Below are 25,005 nucleotides of genomic sequence, written 5' to 3' on the forward strand. Positions count from 1 at the left end.
CGGAGAGGTGCACAACCCTGCTGCTGCGAGCCTGCCTTTGATGCTGCACTGGGATCTCGGGGTGGCTGCAGGGGAACAGAGGCTGAGGGAGCAGAGTCTTGGTCAGCTCTACCTACTCAGCTGGTGAAAACAGCATCCCTGTGGCAGCATCCCTCAGGGTCAGGGGAGGATGCAGAAGGTGTCTGCAACACAACGTCTGTGCAAAGCCCCCCAGCATGGCCTGGTGGGTGGCTCCAGTGAGCAAACCAGTGAGCAGGAGAGCAGAGACCCCTGCCTGTGCTGCTCCAGGTATCTCCTGGAGCACTCTGGGCTGCTCCTGCACACACCCCTCTGGCAAGCATACCTGCCAGCTCTGGGGCCCTGGGCTGGGGGGAGCCTGGGGGGCTTTGAACTTTGTTTAAGATGAATCTGAGCCTGGAGCAAGCACTTGATGGATTTCCTCTGAAGAGCCAATTCCCCTGGCCAAGACACATCCCCCCCCTCCCCAGGGCCTCGGGCCCCCCTGGGGTTGCTCCTGGCTGGACGGGTGCAGACCAGCTCTCCTGGCACAGCAGGGACAGTGAGTGGCCCACGGCCAGCTCTCCCGGCACAGTGGGGGCAGCAGCCCCGGAGCAGCTGGAGCAGGCGTGCAGTTAGGAGCGGGATTAAAGCCAGGGAAGGAGTTCGAGGAATAAACCCCAGGCTGTTAAACACAATGGAGGTCTTTAAAATGGATTTTGCTCTTGTTTTAAAGATAACTCTCCCCGTAAGTTATATGCCACCCCCCTCGTGGCTGTTTCCTTGCTCTACCACATGTTTCAGTGTTCATCTATTTCCCACACCCCACTGCCGTGTTCTTGCACAAACTCCAGTGGGTGCTTCTCCAACCCTGTTCCTCCACTCCTGTGCTTTAAAAGCGCAACGGGCAAGTGCAAACCGACAGAGGGTTTAAAAGCTGCAAATACCAAAAAGCCCAGTGAGACCAAACCGTGACCTTCTTTGCAGGGCAGCTCTTTTCCCGTGGGAGATATCAGGGAGATGAAAGCCGCTGGCCATACCTACACAGGGCCATGGGGCTGTGAAATACAATCTGCTTATTAGCTGCCACGATAAAGAGGTTTCCGCACACGGGCTGGGCGTGAGGCAGCTGCCTGCTGAGAGAAGGGCTGTACCACCACAGCATCAATCGCGGCTCCAGCTGGCAGCTCCTCACAGAGCCGGGAGCCAGGACTGGGCTCCCTGTAGAGGCCTTTGCACCTCCTCCTTGTGCCCTGCCATTGCTGATCCCTGCTTGTCAGATAAGAGGATGGTGTGTTTTGGGACACTGAGCTGAAGCTGAGCCTTTTACAGCAGTGTCCTTACATGCTGGTGAACAGCATGGTCCAGGGAGAGTTTCCTGCATGGTCCAGGGATGGTGTGGCAATGCAAATGCAGCCCTCCATCCTTGTGCTGAAGAGCTTCCAGTATAAAACCAAGTGATTTGTAGTCCATCACCATATGAGCACTCTGCTGCTGCCATGGGAGCCCTCCTCCCTGTCCCTCAGCTGGGCCCCTCAAATGCCACTGGTCTTGCTCATGTTAGTACTGTCTCTGTTAGGGCACGTTACAGTGAATGGCATAAGGAAGCTCACAAAATGTGGTGTGGGTGCCACATTTGGGGATCAGGGAATGCAGATAACAGGGGTCACTTGGTGGGCACCGCTGTGGGAGTCTCAGCTTCTAAATCACCACGTTTCTTTCTGCCACTCCCCTGGGACTGCAGCCCTAGGGGTAGGAGCAGGCAAATCACTGCACCACTTTATCTATAGCAGGATGCTAGCTGCTATCATGGGCCATGCTGTGAGCTAGCAAGGGGTACTGATGCATGGGCAGGTAGAGAGCACAGCCACTCTCTGGGTGCAGGCGCTGGGTGGCAAACCCAGGCAGGCTGTTCAGGCTTGCTCTGCATTTTCTGAGGGTTAGCCTTGGCTTGAAAACAAACTTGTAAACTCTGGCTTTTTCAGTGGGAAATGCAAGAGCACCTGGGAATAGCTGCTTGCAGGCAGGGATGCAGTGAATGCTTGATAGTGGAGGTTTAAGCTGGTCCATCCCTGGCTTTTCACTGTGGTAGCTTGCCAGTGCAATGCGGCCTGGCTCCCCAGAAATGATCTCAGGCAGCAGCAGTGTGCTGAGGGGTGCTGCAGCTTCATGGAGAATTTATGGAGATACTCATGTCTCTTCTGCTGGGCTTTCTGCACACAGCTGTCTCATGAGCTAAGCAGCATCTCGTAGCTTCTGGGGCATCTTGCAAGGGGCATTTGTGCCTCCATCCCAGTCCTTCACCCGTGAGAGAGCAGATCCGGATGCCCAACCTGGCTGCCAGAATTGCCCGCCCACCCTCTCCTTAGAGGTGGTGCCATCAACGTCCCATGCAAGGGATGGGTGCTGCAGGGAGGGGGGGGTGAGGCCATCTCTCTGAGCCTCCTTCCAGGTGCAGATCCAAGGAAAGAAATTTCTCTTGCTGGACTAATGGGGACCAAATCAGGAGAAACTGGGTGACACGAGGTTCCCTGGCCTGGGCACAGGGGTGATCAGGCTGGGGAATAGAAATGCTCCTGCCAACCTTAATGCAACCGATCTCAGTGTTCTAACGCCTTGTTATTTTTGAGATAACTTCTCCATGCATTGTTGGATTGCTTTTTCTTCCTGAGCGATTGGGGCAGCCAGCTGTATAATAATCAGGGCTTGTGCTTGAGAAGCCCTTCAAATAAAGCCTCTCACAGGTCCATCAGCCTGCCTGCCTGGATCTAAAAACTTCTGTACATGTGTGTGGGAGTGAGGAGGGGAGGAAAGGAGGGCAGGAGCAGCGCTGATATTCACCCTTCACAGGGCATTGCCTTTGGAATGCCCTCTGGCATTTAGTAGCTCTAGGCTCATTTCAGGCACGCAGTGTACATGCTCCATCTCTCTTTCCTTACTGTTGCTCTGAAACTGTCCAGAAGGATGCAGTACATTTATTTCATTGGAAAGCCCCCCAGGTAGGCATGAACTTTCTCTAGAGCATGTTAAAGACCTTGCTGCATGCTCTTCCACATGGCATCGCCTTCTTTTTACCCATCCTTGATTATGATTTCTGCTCCCTTAAGGCCAGTACTGTAAGGTTATACCTATGCATGGAAAAACCTGGGCATATTTCTAGGCAGTGCCAGAGCAACACAAACCCCGTGGAAAAGCCAAAGCTAAAATCCAGACTTCCATCTCCTGATAACTCTGGCTCCTCTTGGACCTTCTCCTAAAGACTGTAGATGGTGAGATACTTCGTTCTCCTGGGTTAAGTGGATGCTAAAACTTGCCTTCTGCATGTGAATTTCATATGCAGCATGAGGAAGGCCCAGAGGGATCACAGGGTGAAGCGATGGCAGGGGCTGCCTGCTCAGCTGTGGTAGCAGAAGACAGTATGATATTGCCTGTGAATTGATGGCGTCCTTGAGAATGCATCACAGCAGTATGGAGGTCTGTGCCTGAAAGTGCCGTGGTCGGACGCTTGGATGCTGCGGGTGATTTTTCACCTCCTTTGCATTAGCGCAAAGGCACTGAGGAACTCGATGGGAAAGTTATTGTCTGTCCTGGAGGAGGGAGGACCCTGGGCTCATATCAGGTCCATCCTTAGCGATCTGTCCCCTTCCTACCCAGGCTTTCATAAAAGTCCTGGTGTGAACAAGTTTGGCACCAGGCTGTGGCCATCCCCAGCATCCCTTGAGGTCCATAAGGCAGAGCCGTGGTGTGAGCTGTGCCCTTGGGCTGCACTGGCGATTCAGTACTAACGGCGCCTGCCTCACCCATCCCGAGCACCTCCCCAGCAGGGCATGGGCTGGGCCCCCCGATCTCTGGGTGCACAGGGGCATGGTGCCCGCCGGCAAGGTGCTGCGCCAGGTGCCGAGGTGGGAGTAGGTCCCCCAGCTGTGCTCCCGCCTGCCGCACGTACGCACTCCCCGGTGCGCTCATTAGCTGATCTGGCTTGGCCGGAGGCACTGCTAATTGCAGCTGGAGGTCCCAGACGTCTGCCTGGACCGTGCCTCTCCCGCCCCTGCACTGCACGGGAGGGGCCCTCCCCAGGCCAGGGCTGCGGGGGCCAGGTCCTCGCCCACCTGTGCCCATCCCCACCCTGCCGTCCGCTCGCCTGGTGGCTGCCCAGCTGCTGGGCTGGGCAGTGTCCAGAGGCAAAGACAAGACCTGGCATCTGTAGGGGGAAGCGTAGAGAGAGTCCTTTTCCGCAAGTGCTTGTGCTCCCACCACTGAGCGCGGCCAGCTGGCTGCGGGGCTGGGGGAATTCAGCCCCGCTGCTGCGCCGGCCCATCTGCACGCCCAGCACTGAGTCACTGCGCTGCACACACACAGCTGGCCGAGCTGCCAGGGGTAGGATGGCGGCTGCTATTCCCCCCAGCGGGGACCCTCGGCTTTGGGGGTCACTGTCGGGGAGAGGGCGGTCAGGTCGGGCTGCAACGCGCCTTGCGCTGCGCAGGCAGAGGCAGAGGCATGGTCCTGAGCCTGGGAGTGACAAAGGGTGGGGAGAGGGAGCGGGTCCAACGGAGCTTGCACACACATGGAAACTGTTCCTGACGACCATAAATCTGCCACGCGGACGTCTGGCACCCCCATCTGCCCTGCATGCTGGAGCACCGGCTCTGGCAGGAGTGATGCCTGCAGACAGGGAAGGGGCGGGAGAGGTGAGGACAGGCATCTGTCCTCAGATGGGGACATCTGTACAGGACATTCGCTCTGGCCATGGGAGGGAGGAATGAAATCCCGGGCAGTTCAGGTGTACATGGGGGAAAGGCTCTCCCAGGAGGTGTCAAGCCAGAGAACAGCCTGCTGAAAGGCAGAGTGGAAACTCCCAGCCAGAAGTCTGCAGAAATCTCCCAGCCAGCCTCAGCATGAGCACCTGAAGCAGGTCCGAGCAGGGCATCCTCTCCGCTGCCTTGTCCTTTCAACCATGATCATACCATGTCTCGAGGTCTGTGGCATCCTCTGCTCTCTGCACCCTCGCTGCATTCAGCCTCCAAGAAGCTCTGAGTCTGCTCTGAGGCTCATTTATCTGCGTACAAGGAGACGGATTTAAAGCGCCTAAACTCTGCTTGCTGTCACAGTGGGTTAAGGGGCCTTTCCCTCTTAGTGCACCATAAATATACATCTCTGAAATGTGTATGCTTGGAGTCTCAAATGCATCAAAGCCATGCTGTGGCTAGCAGCTCTGGCACCCGCCCACTGGAGCTGTGGGACATGTGCAGACCTGGAGCCAGGCTGCTCCTCCGCCACCAGAGACTGGAGCAGAGACATGCTTTGTCTGGGACCAGCGGCAGCAGCTGGTACTCGGAAGGATGGACACAGCCATTGCCCACATCTCCCAGAGGCACCATGCTAGTGACAGCCCTGCCCACCTTGGTGACAGAGCCATCGGGGGACTGTGGAGGAGGTGGGACAGCAAGACCCTTCCTAGGGTGGGTTGGTGGTCACCAGTGGAGCAGAGGGAAATAACATTATGGTGAAAAGCAGCAGAAGAACAGAAAACAGCAAAGAAGTCACATTTGGTTTCCAAGCCTTCTGATCTGGCAGTTCTGCTCCCTTCCTGCGGCCTCCATCGCCTGGACCCTGTTAGGGAGAGGTGATGACACAAGAGAGGTTTGGCTGTTCCTCCATCTGCTCAGCTCCCTGGGAAGGTGGAGGCCACTGGCTGGGGGCCAGCTTGCGAAGGGCAGCAGTAGGCAGGGGCCACTTCCCATATGCCACTTTCCCAGTGCCCAGGCAGGCTGGTCCCCTCAGTGCCACTGGTCCCTGGCAGCAATTCCTGTGGCTGCTACTCCCACATCAGGAATTTTGCCTTAATGTCAGTGTTTGGCCTTTCTCCAGGATGGAGAAAAAGAGCAGAAGAGACAGAGACAAGGGAGAGGAGCTGAGAAAAGGGTGCAGCAGCTCGAAGGCTGGGACGACGTGGTGCTCATCAGAGGCTTAGCAGGTTGTGAGGCTGGCACAGCTAGGGGAGACCCCAGACTGTAGGGCAAACGGCTGATGTTCAGCCCAAGCACAGAGCTTGTGGTGCTGCTGGAACTAGTGGATAAGAATGCTGCTCTCCGAGCCCATGGTTATTTGGGATTGGAAAGAACCCACCTGGCTGTCCCCACATGCTGTGCTTTGGGACTCATTGCAGAGCCGTTGCAAAATGTGAACTGGTTTCCTTTCCTAACTAGGAGCTGGCCTGCCATAAGCCCCCATAAGCACACAGGGTGCTCAACACATCCACAGCAGCAACTGTTCTGCTCAGCGGAGCTGCTCCTGCCCTGGCTAATGTCCCATTGCCCTCCGTCACCCTGCCTGCCTCCTCTCCTCTCCCTCCTTAGCCAAAAGGCACTGGGGTGTGGGACTGGCAGCCCCTCATGTCATGCTTCAGCTGTAGACTGCTTTCTGGCAGAGAAAGCTGCCAGGAAGATGTGAAGGTGGAAGGCAGTGCAGGACACAGTGGTGTGAGATGAGACGTTCGCAGCCGTTAGAGCAGGAAGGAAGAGGATCAGTAGAGTGAAAGCAACGGACGCCTAGGGAGAGATGTCAGCAACTTCAGGGAACTGCTGCATGGGCAACTGCAGGGACCGAGTCTAAGCAAGAAAGGAATTGGGCAGCGTTGGTCAATCCTTTCACAGGTGCAGGTGCCTGGATCAGAGCAAGAGTCTGCCCCTCTCTGCCAATGCCGCTGGCTCCTGGCAGCCTGGTCCACCTGGAGGCCCCTCGTTTGAGGCTAGGTGGAGCATTGTTCCCCATTATTAGACCCTCTCTGGAGTGTCCCCCATGGTACTCAGGGCACACCCACAAATTTCCCCAGTACAGCAGCAAATGTTGTAGGAGACTGCTCACCAAGTCCTCAGCTCTACAGGACCTCCACACAAGGAGAGTGCACCCACAAAATGGCACACCACTCACTTCCCTGAAGATAAGTGCATGCAAGCCTGTGAGGACAGCGTCAGTGCCCACTCCCAGAGCTGATCATTTTGACTTCAGCAAATTTTCCCTCTGGGGAGATGCTCTGCCCTTCTGTGCTTGTCACAGCACCTTGCACAGGATTTGGGTGGGAAAGCCTCAGACTTCCACAGTCCAAGAAGCACATAAAACTGAGCAATAATGTTAAAAGAGGCATCAGTACAGCCTTGCTGAAGGAACAACCAGCCATGGATTGAACAGGATGTACAGACCTCCGCAGGGAGAAAAGTTTGGATGTTGAGGATCTCTTTAATCTAGTGGAAAAAGAAAGAACAAGAACCACTGATTGGAAGCTGAAGCCAGACAAATTCAAGCTGAAAATAAGGAGTGGGATTGTTAACAGTGCGGATGTTTGACTGCTGGAACAGACTCCCTGGGAAGTGGCAGCTTCTGCATCCCTCCAAGCCCTCACAACCACAATCACTACTTTTCTGGAAGATTTTTTTTGGCCAAAAACAAGACATCAGGCTCAACAAAGGGATAAAAGAGTGAACCTTTCTATCCCATGGTGTACAGGAAGGCAGACCAGCCAGCCCTTATCTTCATATGGGTTGCCTGGACTGTGGAGAAGGTGCAGATGAAGGTGCAGGAATGGAGCAATCTGTAACAGGCTGTTGAAACTCGAGCATGCCTGAGGGACAGAGGAAGAGCTTGGGCAGCTTCAGAAGAGGGAAGAAGCAAGAGGAAGAGGAGGAGGGTGGGCAGCAGCCAGCTGATGCTGCTGGTGACACAGGGGCACAGGGCCGTCAGCCCCAGCCGGAGGAGGCTCTGCACTGCAGGGTTGGCAGCCTGCTCATTTGAAGTTTAGTTGCCTTTGCTGGTTACAGCCCCCGCGAGACCGAAGGGCTACGGCTCTGTTACTCGTTTTCTGGTTATGGCAATGTCTTCTCACATGTGGTGAACATGGAGTTGAACAAACTCAGACGGGCTATAAAGCTGCTTTGCTGCCTCTAGGAGAGAGCGTGGGGATATGCTCCTGCGCCCTTCCTAATGGCTCTGGAGACGGGAGGGTCTGGTTAATAGGTCTGTCTGAAGGTCTGCCTAATCAGCCTTGTTTCCAAAAGCTGAAGTCTCTAAAAGCTCCTGCAATGAATTAAAATGTGCAAAGAGATCAAGTGGGACCCTCTGGGCGTTCCCCATCTAGCAGAAAGCTCATGGGTCTTCACCAGCCCCATGGTGCTCAGAAGATGTGGCTGGCCTAAGCCCTGCACATCAGTCAACTTGAGACAAGTGCCCTTCCTGCCCACTAATCAGGGGTCCCGGGCAGGAGACCTCCTGAGGCACAGGATGGCTCTGCCTTCAGGTGCTGTTTGCCTGCAGCTCCGAGGGCTGCAGCGGCAGCACTGCTTCACGAGTCTGCAAAGTAATTAAAACAAGAAAGATCCCTCAATTCCCAGGGGACTAATAGCAGACTAGATTCCTGTCTGTTGTTCGTCCTTTACCTCTACAGTTGTATTGCTGGCTCAGTCCTCACAACGGGAGCCCTCCGTGACTCCAAAAGCCAAAGCCTTTCTGCCATTGTGCTGGTCAGAGCCACGCGTCTTCCTGGGGGTCACTGAGGCTGCCTCCAACAGGATGCCCGGCACCACGCTGCAAGGCAGGCGCTCGTCTTTGCAAGAGGCATATGTGCGCTGCCAGCCTGGGGGTCATGCTGGCACAGGGTTTGCCGTATGGGAGAGGGTGCAAGCCATTGCCAGGGGTCTGAGGAGAGGTCACCGATCAGTGGAAAAGCCACCCCAGTTGCAGCCAAGCTGGGTTTCAAGAGCAAATGCTTCCCAAGCTGGTCACTGTTTGAACAGGGCTCAGCATTCCCCAGCTCTGCAGGGCAGCAGGGTTTGTCAGAACACCTTTAGGAACAGTGTTATGCTGAGAGGAGAGATTTGGCAGCAACTGGGCAGGTGTGGGGCTGGGCAGCTCCCTGCACACCCACATTACAAACGCTGCTGCTGAGCCTTGAGAGCAGAGGGATGCCGGTGTGGAGGCAGCAAACCCCCAGGGACCACCCAGCCCGGAGGGATGGGTGCTCAGCGGAGTCTGGAGCTGCTGGTGCCATCATGACAAGGCCATTGCGAGCCCCCTGCAACACAGCTCTTGAGACCCATATGGAAATTTCAAGGGCAGCCACGAAGCCTCTGACCTCCCTCTCTCCCATAACTTGTGGGTGAATGCAGCATCTCATCAGTGGAAACACAGAGAGGAGGCGAGAAACCCCAAGGGGGCTGCTAGAAAGACCTAAGAGCCTGAGCTGACAGGTAGCTTGGAGCACTGAGCTCATTGTTTTTTTTAACTCAGGACTGTGGGGCTAAATACTGCAATCCACAGTCACCTTTGGCCTTGCTCTAAACTCAAGTAATTACTCATCTAATGACACCTGCTAATCGGCATGGCTTGCTGGGGAGCTGGCAGCGTGCTGGGCACTGCTTCTCCCACCTGCTGTAAGCCCTGCTCGCGGGCTGGCACAGCTTTCCGCGGCGGAGGAAGGCTGGCAGAGCCCCTGCAGCACGGTGCTGGCAGGGACATGCCCAGGGTGTGGGGCAGCACGGCCAGCCAGCAGGGACAGGGACAGTGGCATGTGCCACAGGGACAGCACACATCTGTGGTATTGAGCAACTGCAGCTCATCCTCCCTGGGAGCTTCGGCGTAGTGGGCTGCACCTCCCTGGGGCGCACAAGCCTCTCACTTCACCCTCGTGTCTCCTCCAGGGCCCAGGACTTGCAGGGGAAGCATTTACCAGGCTGGGGTGGCACAAAGCCCCGTGGTTTGGGCCAGGAGCAGTGAGAGGAGAGCAGGAGGCGGCTTTTCTTCCAGCACTGTGGTGAAAGCTTACCCAGAATGTGGGAAGTGGGTTTGGATCTCCCTTTGCCAGGCCAGCACAGCACTGCTGGAACTGGTCAGCTTCTGCTGAGCTGGGCTGGAGGGAGGATGGGGACAGGCAGTCCAATCTGTATGGTGGGTGTTCGCCTCACGCTGGTTGCTGCTGCAGCATTGCTGTGTTTCATCTGCTGGCTCCTTTATCCAAAATGCATTTTAATCAGGGGTTGTGTGAGGGTGTCCCACCTACAGGATGGATACCTGTACCTGTGTGAGGGATCTGCACTTCTACCTGCCCATCCTGCCCTCTGGTCTGGGTCCTGGAGACCTCATTCCCCCCTTCCATGCCTCTCTGGGGTGACAGACCCCTTCCTAGAACTATCCTGACCATGCAGGGCTTTCCTTGTGCCTCCCCAGACAGTGTGCAGATCTACAGGGTGCTTGATTTGTGCTCCTTTCCACATCAGCTTTGGGTCCTCCTCACTGTGCAGGTCAGGTGCTGCCAGGTAGAGCCATCCCTAGTGCCAGCGTGACCATTGCTTCTGGTTGTCCGACACTGCCAACAGGTTGGGGGATCATCCCAATTGCCCTGGGGCACATGGTCCCTCTGGGGCAGCCAGTCTGGATTGCACAGATGGTGTTTATCCAGAGTGTTCGTGTGTGCAAAGGTGCCCCAGCACCCAGGTGGTGCCCAGCGCACCCACAAGCAGCACCCAGAGGAGCAGCATGAGAGGCTCCATCTCTCCAGCATCACCTCTGGGGTGCCCAGAGCAGCAGCAGGGCCAGAGCCCCATCCTGCAGAACAGCTGGTGAGCGCCTGAGACTGCCCTTTGCCTTCCCACAACCCTGCTTCATTTACTGCACACCTCCCAGCTTCTGCAGCGGATGAGGGGGGGCCCTGCCGGCAGCAGCCTCCGTCACCACACAGCCTCGCCTCCCTCCCCAGGGCTTGGGGCCCATCCTGTGTGCCGAGCGAGGCCGTGCCCTGCAGGAAAAAGCAGTATGTGGTGACGTAATTAAAGGCTGCATCATTAACGCATGTGTGCAGGGGCTGAATGTTTCCTACTTCTTGAGTGCTTGGCTTCCTCACACTATGTTCATGGGTGCTTAACTCCATGGGAGGCTTTAAAATGGGAGAAATACCTCCAGGAAGTGGAACATCCTCAGCTCTCTAAAGCCAGCATGCCATGAACAGAGCTGGAGAGCATGGGAGAGCTCTGGTGTGCTTCAGCCGGATGTAGAGTGGGGTGGAGGGCGACCTGCCTGCTCCAGAGACATCACCGTCCCACATGCCTCAGCTGGACCTGGTAGTGCACAGGTCCGCACAGGTCCGCAGTGTGGCTACGTGTGCATCCACGCTGCTCCCCACACTCCACAGCCCAGCCAGAAGCCAAGATGCTTTAGAGGGTATCAGTGTGTCTCAGCACAGGCAGAGCAATGTATTCTTCCCTTAATCATTTTCCTGGAAAAAGCAATGCCATTTTGGCTTGGACTGCACAAAAAAACCTCACCCCAAGGCAGACATCTGGCACACAACATTTTCATCCAACAGCCAAAATTTTGCTAGGCTGTGAGTAGGGAAGCCAGCCTCCCCTGCCCGCTCCCGCTGTGAGTTGAGGGGGCTGTTTTGCTGCTGACTGTCCCCTCTGCCCCCCAGGACTACTGGCTGTCCCTGCTATACAAGCGCCTCATTGGCCCCAAGGTCCTGGCGATCCATGTGGCTGGTCTCCAGAGGAAACCCCGGCCCGGCAGAGTCATTCGTGACAAGCTCCGCATTTACGCCCACTGCACCAGCTACCACAAGTAAGAAGAGCGAGCGAGGCTGGGGGATGCAGTGGGGGGATAAGTGGGACCCCCAGGAGATGGGGACTACCAAGGACATGCTGGGGCAGGAGCCCAGCTCCGGTTTGGCTCTAGAAAGGCAGGTTGGCTTCCCAGGGGACACACTCATATGCTGCTCTGGCTGCTGTGGCAGTGGAGGGAGTGCAGGGGAACAGCGATGCCTCCGATGAAAGTCATGGCAAGCCCATGCCTGGGAACGGGGCCGTCCAGGGCCGGTGTGGTGGCTGTCAGGCAGCCCCAGCAGCAGAGATCAAGGGAGTGGATTTCACATGAGGGGCCCCCGGTCGGTCGGGTTACCTGCAGGGCCGCGCTGCCGGCGAGCCCGTCCTGGTTATTGTTTCGCTGATAAGGTCTTTGAAAGCACCCCAGAGCAGGGGGGGCAGCCACCTCCTCCACAGACACAATTTGCTATTGTGGAGGAGGAGAGGCTGTTTCTTTACACAGTCCAGATGCTTTCAACATGCCTCCAGCTCAGTAGGAAACCTTGTCCAGTAACTGACAGGTGCAAAGTGCTTTATAGACTTTGTTTGGGGCTGCCTGATTAGGCAGGGGCAGAGGATCAGTGTCTGGACCTGTCAGTTAGGTGCCCAGGGCAGCGGGGGGCAGACACCATTCATGCACAGAGCTCTTCTCCATTCTCAGCCTCCTCCTTGCGAGGCCCTGGGGAGGCTGCCCTGGGACCGCCACCCCTCCATGCCATGTCACCCCTGGCTGAGGAGGAAAGGGGGAGATTGGGAAGGTGTCATTGCAGAGCTGGGCTTTGTGAGGGGCGGGTGGCGTTTCCCTGTGGAGGGTCAGCCGGGACTGTGATGTACCCTCTGGACAGCTGTTTAAGGCCAGTTCTTGCAGAGACCCCCAAACCCCTTCCTGGAGGTGATGCTCCTGGGGCACATGCCAATGCACCCCTCAGCTCCTGCTCTCCCCTTTGCAGCCACAACTACGTCCGGGGGTCCATCACCCTTTATATCATCAACCTGCATCGCTCCAGGAAGAAAATCAAGCTCGCAGGGACACTAAGGGATAAAATTGTCCACCAGTACCTGCTGCAGCCCTACGGCAAGGACGGGCTCCACTCCAAGTAAGTGCCATGCCGGTGGCTGGGGCTGCCACCACCGCACTGTCCTTGATGCCACTGCCCTGACCCTCTCCTGGTCCCGCAGGTCAGTCCAGCTCAATGGGCAGCCGCTGGCCATGGTGGATGACGGGACCCTCCCCGAGCTAAAGCCTCGTCCGCTGCGGGCCGGCCGTACCCTAGTCATCCCCCCGCTGACCATGAGCTTCTACGTGGTGAAGAACGTGAACGCGCTGGCCTGCCGGTACCGATAGCCCGTGGCCCAGAATGGACCCGCCGGCCCTGCTCCTGCCCCCGCGCACGCCCCAGGACACGCTGCCTCCTCGGCAGCCTGCACAGCCTCGCAGCAGGGCCACGTCGGGCAGGCACCGCGCTGTGCCCTTGTCCTCATCCTCACACTCTGGACACCCTCCGGCTTGGCACCCTCTCCCACCCTGCGACCACAGAGGTCCGTTTGGCCCTTGCCACTATCCCAATGGAGCGGTGCGACGGCAAATTTGCAGGGCCTGCCGTGATCCGTCTGCAAGCTGCAAGAAGCACCCGGGATCCAAAGCCCACCGTCGTCTGCCGGGGAGGGCCTGGGGGGCTGAGCCCTGGTATAGCCAGGGATGGGCACCCTCCCCGGCCCCCCGGTCCCGCTGCCCCTCAGGGTGACCCCTGCAGCAGCCGGGTGCCCCCTTGCTCTGCACTCCCCCGGCGGCGGGGGACGCGGACAGTGCCGCCGGTGCAACAAGCGCATGGAAGCAGCTCCCTCTGCTGCCGCCAGCCCGGCCGGGGCCGGCGCGGGGATGCTGCGGGCAGGGCGGGGCGGGGCGGGGCGGGACGGGACGGCAGAAGGGGAGCCGGGGTCCGGCCCCGGGCGGGGCTCGGGGCTCCGCGGCTGGAAATGCTGATAACTAGGTTATACGGCCCGGAGGGGAGCGGCGGGAGGCGGGACCTGCAGGTAGCCCCGGTCCCCCCGGGGCGAGGAGCGGCGGCGGCCGGGCCGTGAGTGTGTCCTGTCCGGGAGAGGGACGGTGTCGCGGGCAGGAGCCGCCGGGACGTGCCGAGGCGCTACCGGAGGTGTAATAAAGTTGGGCTGTCACCGTGCTGAGTGTCTTCTGTCCGCCACGGGCCGGGACCGGGAGAGGGAGCGGGGCGGGAGCGGGGCAGCCCCGGGGCGGGCAGGCGGACGGACGGACAGGCGGACGGGCAGGCGGACGGGCAGGATGGGTGGGTGTCGCGGTGCAGGGCCGCGCCGGGCCGCCGGGGGCGCTGCGCGCGTGGGCGCGGCGGTCACGCGCGGCGGAGCAGGAAGCGGCACGGGGCGGGCGGAGCCGCGCGGTCCCGGTGTCCCCCCCCCCGTCGCCGCCGGTGCCGTGGGTCGGGCCAGGCCGGGCCATGCGGTGCGTCCTGATCGCCAGCACCGCCGCCGAGCTGCTCTTCTACTGGGCCGATGCCGCCTTCCTCCGCCGGCTGCGGCCGCCCCACGCAGGGCAGGTGGGACGGGACCGGCGCGGGGCGGGGAGGGGGGGCGCGGGGCGGGGAGGGGGAGCGCGGCGCGTGGGTGCTGAGCTGGGGGTGTGTGCCCCAGGGCCCCGCGCTGGAGGACAGCCTCAACACCCTCTTCGCCCCCCTCATCATCTCCTGCGCCGCGCTGCTGGAAAAGCTCGCCGACACCTACACCTGCTTCGCCACCGAGCACGGGCGGCATCTCCACGTCCTGCACATGGTAGGGCCGGGACCGGGGACCGGGGGACCCCGGCTGGCCCCCACCTGACCCCGATACCGGTTGCAGTTTGGCGACTGCCTGTACATCGCGGTGAACGGCGATGGGACGGAGAGCGAGGACGACCTGCGCCGGACACTGTTCGTGCTGCGGCGCTTGGTGGAGGCTCACTGCGGCCTCGTCACTCTCGATTCACACCTCATCCGCAAGGAGTGAGCGGTCACGGCCGGCCGGCCCGGGCTGGCACGCAAGGGTGCCGGGGCAGCGGCTGAGTGGTGCCTTCATGCAGCCCTGGGGGGGTGGGAGTGGGTGTTTCCAAGCTGGGACACCCGTTGCAGCAGGACCCCCTGCCTGCTGGGCTGCAGCGGGGTTTGGGGGTGCCTGTTCCCCCGGAGAGGTGACAGACAGCTCTCAGCTCGTGCTTTGCGGGCATTGCAGGTTGCGGCCGGCCGATTCGGAGCAGCGGGAGCGTGTCTGGAGCCTGCTGCGGGGCCTGCTCGAGACCTACAGCCACCTGCGGGAGGAGGACCAGAGCTTTGCGGTGGAGGTAGCATGCCCTGGGGTGTCCCTCACCTTCGGGGTGCCTCTCACCTTCGGGGCATCCCAAGGGTGTGAGACTGCGTGGAGTCCTGGGATGCAGGGAAGGGCTCTTGGCCGGGAGCTTTGAGGCAGCTCCCTGGAGCAGTGGAGGCTCAGACCTGCCCTTGAGGCCGCATGGCTGGGACTGGGGGCACTCAGCAGCCTTCCCCCGACCCGCTTCCCAGGCCGTGGAGCGGCTGGTCCATCCTCAGTTGTGTGAGCAGTGCATCGAGTTCCTGGAGCGGCAGGTGGTGCAGTACATCAACACCAGCCCCGAGCGTGGAGGGGACGAGGTGGGCCATGCCTTCCTCCTGGTACACACCAAGCTGCTGGCCTTCTACTCCAGGTGCACCCAGACCCTTCACCCTCCCCAGAGCAGCCACTCGCCCTCCTGGCTGACCCTTCCCTTCTCTGTCCCGCAGCCGCAATGCCAGCTCCATCCGTCCTGCCGACCTACTCGTCCTCATCCTCCTGGTGCAGGACCTGTACCCCAGCCAGAGTGCTGAGGAGGAGCTCAGCCCCGAGGTGCTCCAAAGCAGGGTGTGGGGGGCAGCAGGTTGGGGTGCCCCCGTGGCGTGACGCTTTGGCAGCCTGGGCTTAACTTTTCCCCCTTTTTCCAGAAGCCTGCGGCACAGAAGTTGCTCCCCCAGGGACCCAAGAGAAGCAAGAGCATCCCTGTGAGCAGCCCTGGCTCCTACGGAGCTGCAGAGAAGGACTCTGATGACCAGGTGAGACCCTGGGATCGGGGGCGGCAGGGTGGGATGCTGGCTGGGCCGCCTGCATCATTGTGTCTGACCCAGCCGTACTCACCAGCAGGACACAGATGATCTCTCCGTGCCTGAGGTCTACTACACGCCCGAGCCCTCGCCAGGCAGGCACAGCACGGGTGAGTACGTGGCTGGGCAGCAGCCCTGCCCCACACCCCCCAGCCCTGTGGAGGCTCTGGGGCTGTGTGGGGAGCTGGTGGGGAGGGCGACCTGCCATGCTCCCTGCAGGCAGCGAGAGCTGGTCAGAGGGTGCTGAGATCCTGGGCACCGAGGAGGCAGATGCTGCAGATGTCCAGGTGAGCAAGGGGTCCTGCAGTCCCTCCCAGCTCTGTGCCTCCCCAGCCTGTCCTGGTGCTCTTTGCGGTCTTTGGTCCTCATCACCCATCCCTTGCTGTCCTGTGGCTGTGGGTGCCCCAGCCTCTAGGGCTGGGGATGCACTCCACCTCCCCAGTATTGTGCATAACCCTGTGAGGGCTGTGACTGCCCTCCCTGGGGCATTTCTTACCATCTCCCTGTCCAGAGCTGTCAGCACAGAGGGGCTGGAGCTGCAGAGCAGTCTGGTGTCTCCCTCTGCTGCCTCTGGACTTTCTGGGCTGCTTCCCTGCTGGATGCTGCAGAGCCTCACATGCACTCTGCAAGCAGGCGCTGGCTTTGGTGCAAGGGGTTTACAACCTCTGTCTTTGCAAGCAGCTTCCCCTCTATCTGCTGCTCTTTTTGGGTCCCTGAGCACTTTCCTTGCTGCTGATCTTTTGCTGTGTGGCCCCTCCAGCTCCCTCGGTTCAGTCATGCCCAGTTGGAGCTTTCAGGATATTGCTGTGTCCCTCCAGAGCGTCCTGGGTCAGTGCGGGCTGTCTTGTCCCCTCAGGAGGCTGAGCATCTCCCCTCTCTCCCCAGATGGCAGAGGACTTGCTCCAGACCCTGGGGCCTATGGTCTCTGAAGCTTCAAACCCCAGAAGGATCTTCCTGGACGCCAACCTGCGGGAAGGTTACTGCCCTTTACTGCCGCACACCATGCACTGCCTCCCGCTCTGGCCGGGCATCTCCCTCATCCTCCTGACCAAGGTGAGCTGCCTCTAAGGTGAGGGAAGCAACGCTGGGCGGGGTCCTGGCTGAGCCACCTCTCCCCTCCCTGGCAGGGCCCTACGACCCAGGTGGCCTTCACCTTGTACCAGCTGCTGGATGGTTTCTTGGTGCTGGAGAGGAAGCTGGAAGAGGGGCCAGAGGCAGGAGTCCCACGCTCCTACCCATTCCTGGCTGAGCTGCGGCAGCGCATGGACAAGTTTGTGAAGAAGCTGGGCGGGCAGGACATCCAGGTGGAATTGGGGACACAAGGACGCTGTCGTGATGTCCCTGCAGCCTGATGCTAAGCCCTGTCTCTCTCTGGTTGCAGAACACCTGGGTGGATTTCAAGAACAAGATATTCTCCCGGAGCGAGCCTGGGAGCTCTCTGGAGTGAGTATGCATTGGCCAGGGAAAGCCTCCAGGACAGGCAGGGACTTTTCCCAGCCCGGGTGGTGACGCAGCTGTCCCTGTGGTGCTGGGAGCCCAGGGGCCAAACTCTGCACCATCCATGTCTCCTGGCTCAGGCTGCTGCAGGCAGTGGCCAATGTGAAGCGGCAGCTCTGCTCCTTATACCGCCAGCTCTTCCTGGCCTCCGCTGGCCACAGCCTGTCCCAGGGGCTGCGGGACCGTGCCCAGAAGCTGATGAGGTGAGTCCATGGGGGCAGGAGACATCCCCGGGGGTTCCCCCACAGCCGGCCATGCTGAGGCTTTGGGGATCCCGGCCTCTCACTGTGCCTCTTCTTGGCAGGGAGAAGCTGCTGGACTGGCGGGACTTTCTGTTGGTGAAAAGCAGGCGCAATATCACCATGGTGTCATACCCATCTCTGCGGCTGGGAGCCCAGCCCAGCGAGGAAGGGTCCCTGGGGGGTAGCAGAGGTGGGAGTGGGACTCTGCCCCCGCAGCACTGGGCTCAAGGGGAGGAGTGTGGTGGGTGAAGGTGGCTTCCCCAAGGCTCAGGGGCTGTCCTGGAAGAGCACCAAAGTTGTTGGACACCCTTAACCCATCCCACATACCTGGAGGACTTCCCTGGCCTGGTGCACTTCATCTATGTGGACCGCACGGCTGGGCAGATGATGGCACCTTCGCTCAGCGTGACAGAGAAGTCCAGCTCGGAGCTGGGCAAGGGCCCCCTGGCAGCCTTTATTAAGAGGAAGGTACCGCTTGTGGAGCTGGGGCTTGGATGGGGACCACAGGAGGGGGTGGTGTTTGGAGGATTTTCTGCTCAGGCTTCAGGAGCCCCCTGTCCCCCAGGTCTGGTCCCTGATTGCATTGGCCCGGCGATACCTGCAGAAGGGCTACACGACACTCATGCTGCAGGATGGTGACTACTGCTGCTCCTACTTCCTCTGGTTTGAGAATGAGCTGGTATGTGGGGCAAGGAAGGGGCTGAGCCCCTCTCCCCAGGCAACTTCTGGGGGCAGGAAGCAGGGCTGTAGGGACCCTCCGGCTCCTTGGCAGTCCCCTCTGTGCTCCTGCCCTCTGCTGTCATCTCTCCCCAGGGCTACAAGCTGGAGGTGATGGAGGTGCCGGTTCTCTCTGATGATTCTGCTCCCATCGGGATGCTGGCAGGAGAATACTACAGGTGAGCAGTCCCCAAGCCTGCGGTTTGTCACCAGGGGCATGGGACTGTGCTGGCACAGGGGACCCCATGAGTGATGCTGTCTTCACTGGGACGTTGCTGCAGGGTGCTACCAGTGCTGCAGTGTCAGTGGAGTTGCAACAGCCTATCTCCCCATGGTCCTGCCAGCAGACAGGCACTGTGTCCTTTCCAGGGACTTGCTAGGGGGAAGATGGTTAGAAAGGGGGTGCCAGGCTGCGCTGCACCTGCTGAATCCCCCGTCTTCTCCTTCCCAGGAAGCTGCTACGTTACTACAGCAAAAACCACCAGGCAGAGGTGGTGAAGTGCTATGAGCTGCTGACCGTGCACCTGGGCATCATCCCCTCTGAGCTCGTGGTCCAGCAGGCCTGTGACTTGGCCCGGCGCCTCTGGGAGCCCTCCCGCATTCCCCTGCTCTGAGCTGACTCCAGCCACCCTGGGGCTGGGATTAAAGCGGGTGTGTGGGTGATCCCGGTGCTTAGGCTGCTTTCTCGGTGTCTGTGTGCTGTCAGCCATGCCTGTAGGCAGCCACAGCCAGCCTTCCCATCCTCCAGCCCAGCCGAGGCTCCCACTGCCTGCCTCCCTCCTCCCCATGGGCTTCACTGGCACCCAGCAGGCTCCAGGGACAGGCAGAGGGTGGGGGTGAGAAGTTGTTGGCAGATCACCTTCTTGCTGAAAAGTGCATTTCCAAAGCAGGATTTATAGCATTGGCTTGGCATCACTGCGCAGCTTTGGCTGAAGAACAAAACAGTGTAGCCAAACTTGTGTGGAGGAATGGCCCAGGGTGCATCCCCCTTTCCCCTTGCCCCGAAATGCAGTGTGGGGCCCTCAGGGGCTTGGCAGGCTCTCGGGAGGTGGAGCCCATCCTGCACCCCGTTCCCTGCACCTGGGCTCCCATACACCAGTCAGCTGTGGGGCCAAGCTCATCTGTGAACAGTGGGTAAAGCCGAGGCAGCTCGTGTTTCCCAGGCATGTTTGGGCTGGGTGCACATGCAAATCCCCCAGGCTTAGCTGGGGAGGGAGCCAGCCCCGAGGGGCTCCAGCAGCCACTGCCCTCGTGGCTCTGTGCTGCTTGCTAGGGCTGAGGACAGTGGTCCAGGGAGCACTGGACCACAGCGGGGCCTTTGCTCCATCCTGCTGGGCAGGAATTTGCCCTGCCAAGCCACAGCACTGGGTTTGGAGCCAAGCTGCTCCTTCTCCCGCTGCTCTCAGGACTGTGCTCGGGGCTTGCCTGCTCAGGGCAGGACTCAAGCTCCTCCTGTCTCGAAGTACTTGTTGGCCCATCACCCCAGCGACATGCCCCTGGGTCCTCCCTGGAGCAGAACAGGGGCCGGGGCACCTCTCAGGCCCCAGTGCCTTCCTGGGGTACAGGCACCCAGCTGAGCACCAGGCAGGATCCAACCCTGTTGCCTTTTCAGTGCTGGGGCTGGTCTCCAGCCTCCCTGCAAGTCCCTGGCAAAGCTCCGCCAGGGTCAGTGGGGCACTGAGGGGGCAGTGCTTGGCATGTGCCCCTGTCCTGCCCAGCCTCCCCACAAGCCCTGGGACACAGTGTCCGGCTCTGCGCCAAGGCATCCACTGCCTGGCCCCCCCAGCCCCTCCCCATGCCCGGAAGCCCTGGGAAAAGCTCCGCCATGAAAGCAAAGTCCAGGCTGCCTTGCTCCACGCAGCCACGGCTGGGCACTGCGGGGCAATGGCAGCCAGGATCCGGGCAAAGACGGGCACAGGATGCCCTTCCCACTGGCTGCGAGGCTGGCATCTTTCCCCGGGGCTGCCAGGATCGCGGCTGGCCCACGTCGGGGTTGCAGACCAGCTGCAGCGGGAGTACGATGCAGTGGTGATCGGAGCAGGTAATGCAGGGTGAGGGAGCCAGTGCTGGGCTGCAGGGAGCCAGTGGGGACACCCAGCTGCCTTCCCCCCAGGGCAGGTGAGGGGGTGGCCAGGTGGGGACTATGGTGGTGCTGGGCACACATTGCAGGCCACCAACATGCTCGTTGTGCCAGCAGGGTGCAGGGGTCTTGCACAGCTGGGCACATTTTGCAGCCCCCAACATGCTGCTTGTGCAGGGCACAGCTGGAGCATCTGCTTTGACCACTTCTGTCCCACTCTCCTGCACCCATAGGTCCAGGGCTATAGGGATGGGGGAGGATGCTCCCTGTCACCTGTATCTCTATGTCCAGAGCCCCATTATTTGCATAGTTGTGGCACCCCAGTCATGGCAGGGTGCCCTGTGCTGTGGGACTGGCCTAATGCCGGGCTCAACTCACCTCCCTCTCTCCTTGCAGGGCACAATGGGCTGGTGGCAGTAAGTACCGAGAGCGGGGTGCTGCCACCTTCATCGCTGGGGGAAGGTGGCGGACCAGGGAGGGTCTGTGCTGTGGGTAAGGGGGGGGTGTTGGTGGCAGGTCCCGTGGGGCTGGGGGTTTCCACAGGGCTGTGGGGAGCAGAGCCCCCCCTGGTGAGGGGGGGAATGAGGACACATCCCACCCAGAGGGATGGGCAGCATGACGCTTCACTCCCCCCAGGCTGCTTACCTGCAGCGGGCAGGGGTGCGCACGGCCGTGCTGGAGAAACGCCATGTGCTGGGTGGTGCAGCTGTCACAGAGGAGATTGTGCCAGGTACCCCTGTGCACCCTGTGTCCCCCCGCCCCTGGCCAGCCCTGGGCACAGGCACTGCCACCCCCCCACACCCTACATCTTCCAGGCTTCAAGTTCTCCCGGGCATCGTACCTGCTCAGCCTGCTGCGGCCGCAGATCTACACTGAGCTGGAGCTGCAGGTAGCAGCACCCATCCCTTGCCAGGCTGCCGGCACCTCCTGGCACGCTGGCAGGGTGAGCCCACTGCCAAGCTGTTCCTACAGGGTGGGTTCTGCCATCCCTGTCTTGCAGCAACACGGTCTGAGGGTGCTCCCACGGGACCCCTACTCCTTCACCCCACTGCTGGAGGACAGGAGCCCCCCTCGCTCCCTCCTGCTGGGGCACGACATGGCCCAGACCCAGCAGCAGATCGCTCAGTTCTCCCAAAAGGATGCACAGGTATTACGGGGGCACATGCCTGGCACGGCAAAGACCCCGAGGAGCTGCTCTGCCCAGCGGAGCGGCAGGGATGCTCCTAGGTGGGGTATCCATTGCACTCACCATGGCACACTCCCTCTTGCCTCCTGTCTGTCCCCTTTCAGGCTTACCCTGAGTACGAGGCATTCATGGGGGCCTTAGTGTCAGCCCTTGATCCACTGCTGGATGCCCCACCAGTGGATACAGCTGCCCTGGGGCAGGGGTCCCTGCTCCAGCGGCTCAAAGCCCTGCAAGCCCTGCGGCCCCTGCTGCAGGCAGGTACATTTGGGACCCCAATAGCAGCGGGTATTTACCTGCACCTGGAGTGGGTGAAGCTCCTTCCCAGGTCACAGGCTCCTCAGGAGCTCCAGCTGGGCTGGCTGGCCAGCAGGCTTGCCCAGTGCCTGTCCACAAACCCCTCCAGCGCAGGCAGCTGACTCTGGCACAGCTGTGTATGTCTCATGCTGCCTCTGCACCCCCAGGGCTGGCGCTGGGGTCGCAGCTGCCCCGCTATTACGAGGTGCTCACAGCCCCCATCTCCAAGGTGAGTGCCAGCAGCAGTGGCACAGAGCCACCAGCTGCCTGCCTGCATGCCTGCGAGGGTGCTATGGCAGGTCCCTACCCCAAGCTTGGCACACCCCTTTTCTCCTGGGCCAGATCCTGGATCAGTGGTTTGAGTCGGAGCCCCTGAAGGCAACTCTGGCTACTGACGCGGTGATTGGAGCCATGGCCAGCCCCCACACCCCGGGCAGTGGGTGAGGATCCCTTCCTCCTGCCACCCTCTGTGCAGGCAGCCCCTTGGCTCTGCATGCTCTGGCACCCTGTGCCCTGCTCCGCTGCACCTCCCTCCTGCTGCCCACTCAGCCTTGCCAGGGTGGCTCAGGGCTTGGGGCTGGGCAAGGTGCTGCCCCCATCCCTGCCATATGGCTCTCCTGAGTGGTCCCCACTGCTCCTTTGCTGTTTGGACACCCCTGTCCCTAGGACAGGTCAAGTCCTGGCCAGCGGGTGCTCCCTGTAACTGATTTGGCATTCCATGAGCTGGCACAGTCCCACCTACAGGTGCTGTGGCACCATCCTCACCATGCCGTGCAGGTGACAGACCTGTCCCCTCGGCTGGTGGCTAACCTGGGGTCCTGCCATCACAGGTACGTGCTGTTGCACCATGTGATGGGCGAGCTGGAGGGACGGCGGGGGGCCTGGGGCTATGTGGCTGGTGGGATGGGAGCCCTGTCCCAAGCCATCGCCTGCGCAGCGGCTGCCCGGGGTGCCCACATCTTTGCTGAGAAGGTATGAGGTACCTGGGTGCGGGGAGGCGCCTGGCCAGCCTGCAGGCAGTGGGGATGCTCTTGGTGAGGTCCTGTCCCCGTTGCCTGCCCAGGCAGTGTCCAGCGTGCTGCTGGGCAGGGACAGGCGGGCACAGGGCGTCGTGCTGCAAGATGGGACGGAGGTGAGGAGCAAACTGGTGCTGTCCAACGCCTCCCCCCAAATCACCTTCCTGGAGCTCACTCCCCAGGTATGGGGCACACAGGACTGGCAGGGGCTTCGCATCCCCTGGCCGGGCTGCCCCGCTCACTGCTGGGCTCTGCCCCGGCCTCTCCTACCCCAGGAGCAGCTGCCAAAGGATTTCATCCAGCGCATCCGGCAGGCCGACACGCGCTCTCCTGTCACCAAGATCAATGGTAGGTACTGGCAGGGCCACCTCTGCCGCTGTCCCTGCTGGAAGGGCACTGGCACCAGGCTCAGCAAGAGGCTGCACCACACTTCCCCCTTCTCCTCTCCTGGGCCCAGTGGCCGTGGATCGGCTGCCCAGCTTCCTGGCTGTCCCCAACGCCCGCAACGGCCAGCCCCTGCCCCACCACCAGTGCTCCATCCATCTCAACTGCGAGGGCACCCACCTCCTTCACCAGGCTTTCACTGAGGCCACCCAAGGTCACCCCTCCAGCAGGTAGGAGCCTGCACTGGCTCACCTCAGTGCCCCAAGGAAGGGGCAGGACAGCCATGGTGGGTGGTGCTGGGGGAAGAGGTTTGTGGTGGCTGGGTTCCCCTCTGCCTGACCAGCTAGTGTCCTGTTTCCCCAGGCCCATGATTGAGCTCTGCATCCCCTCAGCACTGGACCCGGGGCTGGCTCCACGGGGCTGCCACGTCGTGTCCCTCTTCACCCAGTACACACCCTCTGTGCTGGCGGGTGGGCAGCCCTGGGACGAGCAGGCCAGAAATGCATACGCAGACACGGGTACGTAACGCATACACGGCCCTGGGTAACACCAGGAGCGTTGGTCCATGCCCACAGGCAGAACCACCCTGGAGTTGCTCAGGGGTTGGCCACCACGTCCCCCAAAAACTGCCCACCAGTCTCTTTATCCCTCTCTAGTGTTTGACTGCATCGAAGCCTATGCCCCAGGGTTCAAGGCATCTGTCATCGGTAGGGACATCCTGGTGCCACCAGACCTGGAAAGGATCTTTGGGCTGCCCGGTGGGGTGGGTACCATGTGGGCTAAGCTCTGAGGATTGCTCTGGTGCCAGTGCTGGTGGGCGCACAGCCCTGGGCCAGGCACACCCAGCTCTCACAAAGCTCTGCTTGCAGAATATCTTCCATGGAGGGATGTCTCTGGACCAGCTGTACTTTGCCCGTCCAGCACCATCCTACTCAGGCTACCGGTCCCCAGTTCCCAACTTGTACCTGTGTGGAAGCGGAGCCCACCCTGGTGAGTAGGACTGTGAGCCAAGACCCTCCTGGGGGGCTGCAGGAGGAGGGCAGGGATGCATGGAAGGGGTGCAAGGGCAGCACAGGGCAGAGGGTGTTGACTTCCCTCTCTGCTCTCGAATGGGTAGGGAGCTGGGGCAGCTCCACTGGTGCAGCCCTGGGCCTCATCTCCAGGGACTGGAGCTGCCTACTGCTCCCCATTTCTGCTCTCTTGCAGGAGGAGGAGTGATGGGTGCAGCGGGACGCAATGCCGCCCGGGTGGCCCTCGAGGACTTCAGGCGCCTGTGATGGCAGTGGTGACACCAACTTTGCCTATGCAGGTCTGTGGGTGCAGCAAGCCATGTTGACCCCATACAGAGCCCTGCCCATCCCCAACTTGCTTCCCAGGCACTGCAGGGTAGCAGCATCCCCTGAGAGCCAGGGGGTGCAGGCTGGCAGGATCTCTTGTGCTCCCAGCTGCTACCATCGCCTTGAACACGTGGCTGCTCCCAGTCTGCCACAGCCCAGCCTTGCCCGAGTGCCTCCTGGGCACTGGGCAGCCATGGCGAGCCTTGCTCAGGCCCTGCCTGCACCTGTGGAAATAAACCCTGGCCCGGGCTCTCTCCTGAGCATGCTTGCTGTGTTTTTTTCAGCTCTTCATGCAGTTCCCAACGTGCCATCGTGGGGGGGTCTGCACTGTGCCATCTGCACTGGGGCTGGTGTGCAGCCCTGTGGGAGCTGCCAGAGGGGACAGACAAGTCCCAGAGCAGTGAAAGGGGACAACCAGCCCTTCACCCTCTCCTCTGCTCACTGATGCAGGCTCAGGTGCATGCAGGGCTATTTGGCTGG

General features: G+C 60.5%; 3 protein-coding genes across 15 annotated transcripts in view; all 3 read left to right on the top strand.

The window, feature by feature from the left end:
- Nucleotides 1–13,700, top strand: part of HPSE2 (heparanase 2 (inactive)) — a 114,351-nt gene extending 100,651 nt beyond the window's left edge. For 8 of the 9 annotated variants that reach the window (XM_064463909.1, XM_064463912.1, XM_064463911.1 and 5 more), the window contains 3 exons: nt 11,453–11,598; nt 12,569–12,715; nt 12,798–13,700. In XM_064463909.1, the coding sequence (XP_064319979.1) occupies nt 11,453–11,598; nt 12,569–12,715; nt 12,798–12,963 (459 nt within the window). In that variant the 3' untranslated portion in view covers nt 12,964–13,700. Of the gene's footprint in view, nt 1–11,452; nt 11,599–12,568; nt 12,716–12,797 lie in introns of those variants that run through there. The other variant, XM_064463913.1, reaches the window with a different exon arrangement.
- Nucleotides 13,701–13,951: 251 nt separating this feature from the next.
- Nucleotides 13,952–18,891, top strand: HPS1 (HPS1 biogenesis of lysosomal organelles complex 3 subunit 1). Of its 4 annotated transcripts, none has more exons than XM_064463924.1 (18): nt 13,952–14,188; nt 14,283–14,420; nt 14,487–14,629; nt 14,856–14,964; nt 15,182–15,342; nt 15,419–15,521; nt 15,620–15,724; nt 15,810–15,882; nt 15,992–16,059; nt 16,658–16,825; nt 16,900–17,076; nt 17,154–17,215; nt 17,350–17,472; nt 17,574–17,638; nt 17,834–17,979; nt 18,077–18,190; nt 18,325–18,407; nt 18,680–18,891. In XM_064463924.1, exons 1-18 carry the CDS (start codon nt 14,090–14,092, stop codon nt 18,840–18,842), a joined length of 2,100 nt encoding a protein of 699 aa, XP_064319994.1. In that variant the 5' UTR covers nt 13,952–14,089; the 3' UTR covers nt 18,843–18,891. The 4 variants fall into 4 exon arrangements, with proteins under 4 accessions (XP_064319994.1, XP_064319995.1, XP_064319992.1 ...); XM_064463925.1 differs by having other exon boundaries at nt 15,813–15,882; XM_064463922.1 differs by having other exon boundaries at nt 13,953–14,188; nt 15,617–15,724.
- Nucleotides 18,892–20,042: 1,151 nt separating this feature from the next.
- PYROXD2 (pyridine nucleotide-disulphide oxidoreductase domain 2) lies at nt 20,043–24,779 on the top strand. 2 transcript variants are annotated; one of them, XM_064463926.1, is made up of 16 exons: nt 20,043–20,269; nt 20,705–20,724; nt 20,945–21,038; nt 21,124–21,197; nt 21,309–21,455; nt 21,599–21,752; nt 21,956–22,017; nt 22,131–22,228; nt 22,619–22,760; nt 22,852–22,986; nt 23,080–23,152; nt 23,262–23,418; nt 23,552–23,706; nt 23,845–23,951; nt 24,058–24,178; nt 24,395–24,779. In XM_064463926.1, the coding sequence occupies exons 1-16, from the start codon at nt 20,113–20,115 to the stop codon at nt 24,463–24,465; spliced, it is 1,767 nt and encodes a 588-aa protein (XP_064319996.1). In that variant the 5' UTR covers nt 20,043–20,112; the 3' UTR covers nt 24,466–24,779. The 2 variants fall into 2 exon arrangements, with proteins under 2 accessions (XP_064319996.1, XP_064319997.1); XM_064463927.1 differs by lacking the exons at nt 21,599–21,752; nt 21,956–22,017.
- The last annotated feature ends 226 nt before the right edge of the window (nt 24,780–25,005 follow it).

Source organism: Phalacrocorax carbo, chromosome 12 (assembly GCF_963921805.1).
Source record: "Phalacrocorax carbo chromosome 12, bPhaCar2.1, whole genome shotgun sequence".
NCBI classification, from domain to species: Eukaryota; Metazoa; Chordata; class Aves; order Suliformes; family Phalacrocoracidae; genus Phalacrocorax; species Phalacrocorax carbo.

What these genes read in the sequence shown, in the direction of transcription:
- PYROXD2 (XM_064463926.1), top strand. Translation starts at nt 20,113, where the DNA reads ATGGCAGCCAGGATCCGGGCAAAGACGGGCACAGGATGCCCTTCCCAC. An exon ending in TGCAGTGGTGATCGGAGCAG is followed by an intron (nt 20,270 to 20,704) that starts GTAATGCAGGGT and finishes CTCTCCTTGCAG; the next exon opens with GGCACAATGGGCTGGTGGCA. An exon ending in TCCTGGAGCTCACTCCCCAG is followed by an intron (nt 22,987 to 23,079) that starts GTATGGGGCACA and finishes CTCCTACCCCAG; the next exon opens with GAGCAGCTGCCAAAGGATTT.
- HPS1 (XM_064463922.1), top strand. Translation starts at nt 14,090, where the DNA reads ATGCGGTGCGTCCTGATCGCCAGCACCGCCGCCGAGCTGCTCTTCTAC. An exon ending in TCACACCTCATCCGCAAGGA is followed by an intron (nt 14,630 to 14,855) that starts GTGAGCGGTCAC and finishes CGGGCATTGCAG; the next exon opens with GTTGCGGCCGGCCGATTCGG. An exon ending in ACCAGAGCTTTGCGGTGGAG is followed by an intron (nt 14,965 to 15,181) that starts GTAGCATGCCCT and finishes CCCGCTTCCCAG; the next exon opens with GCCGTGGAGCGGCTGGTCCA.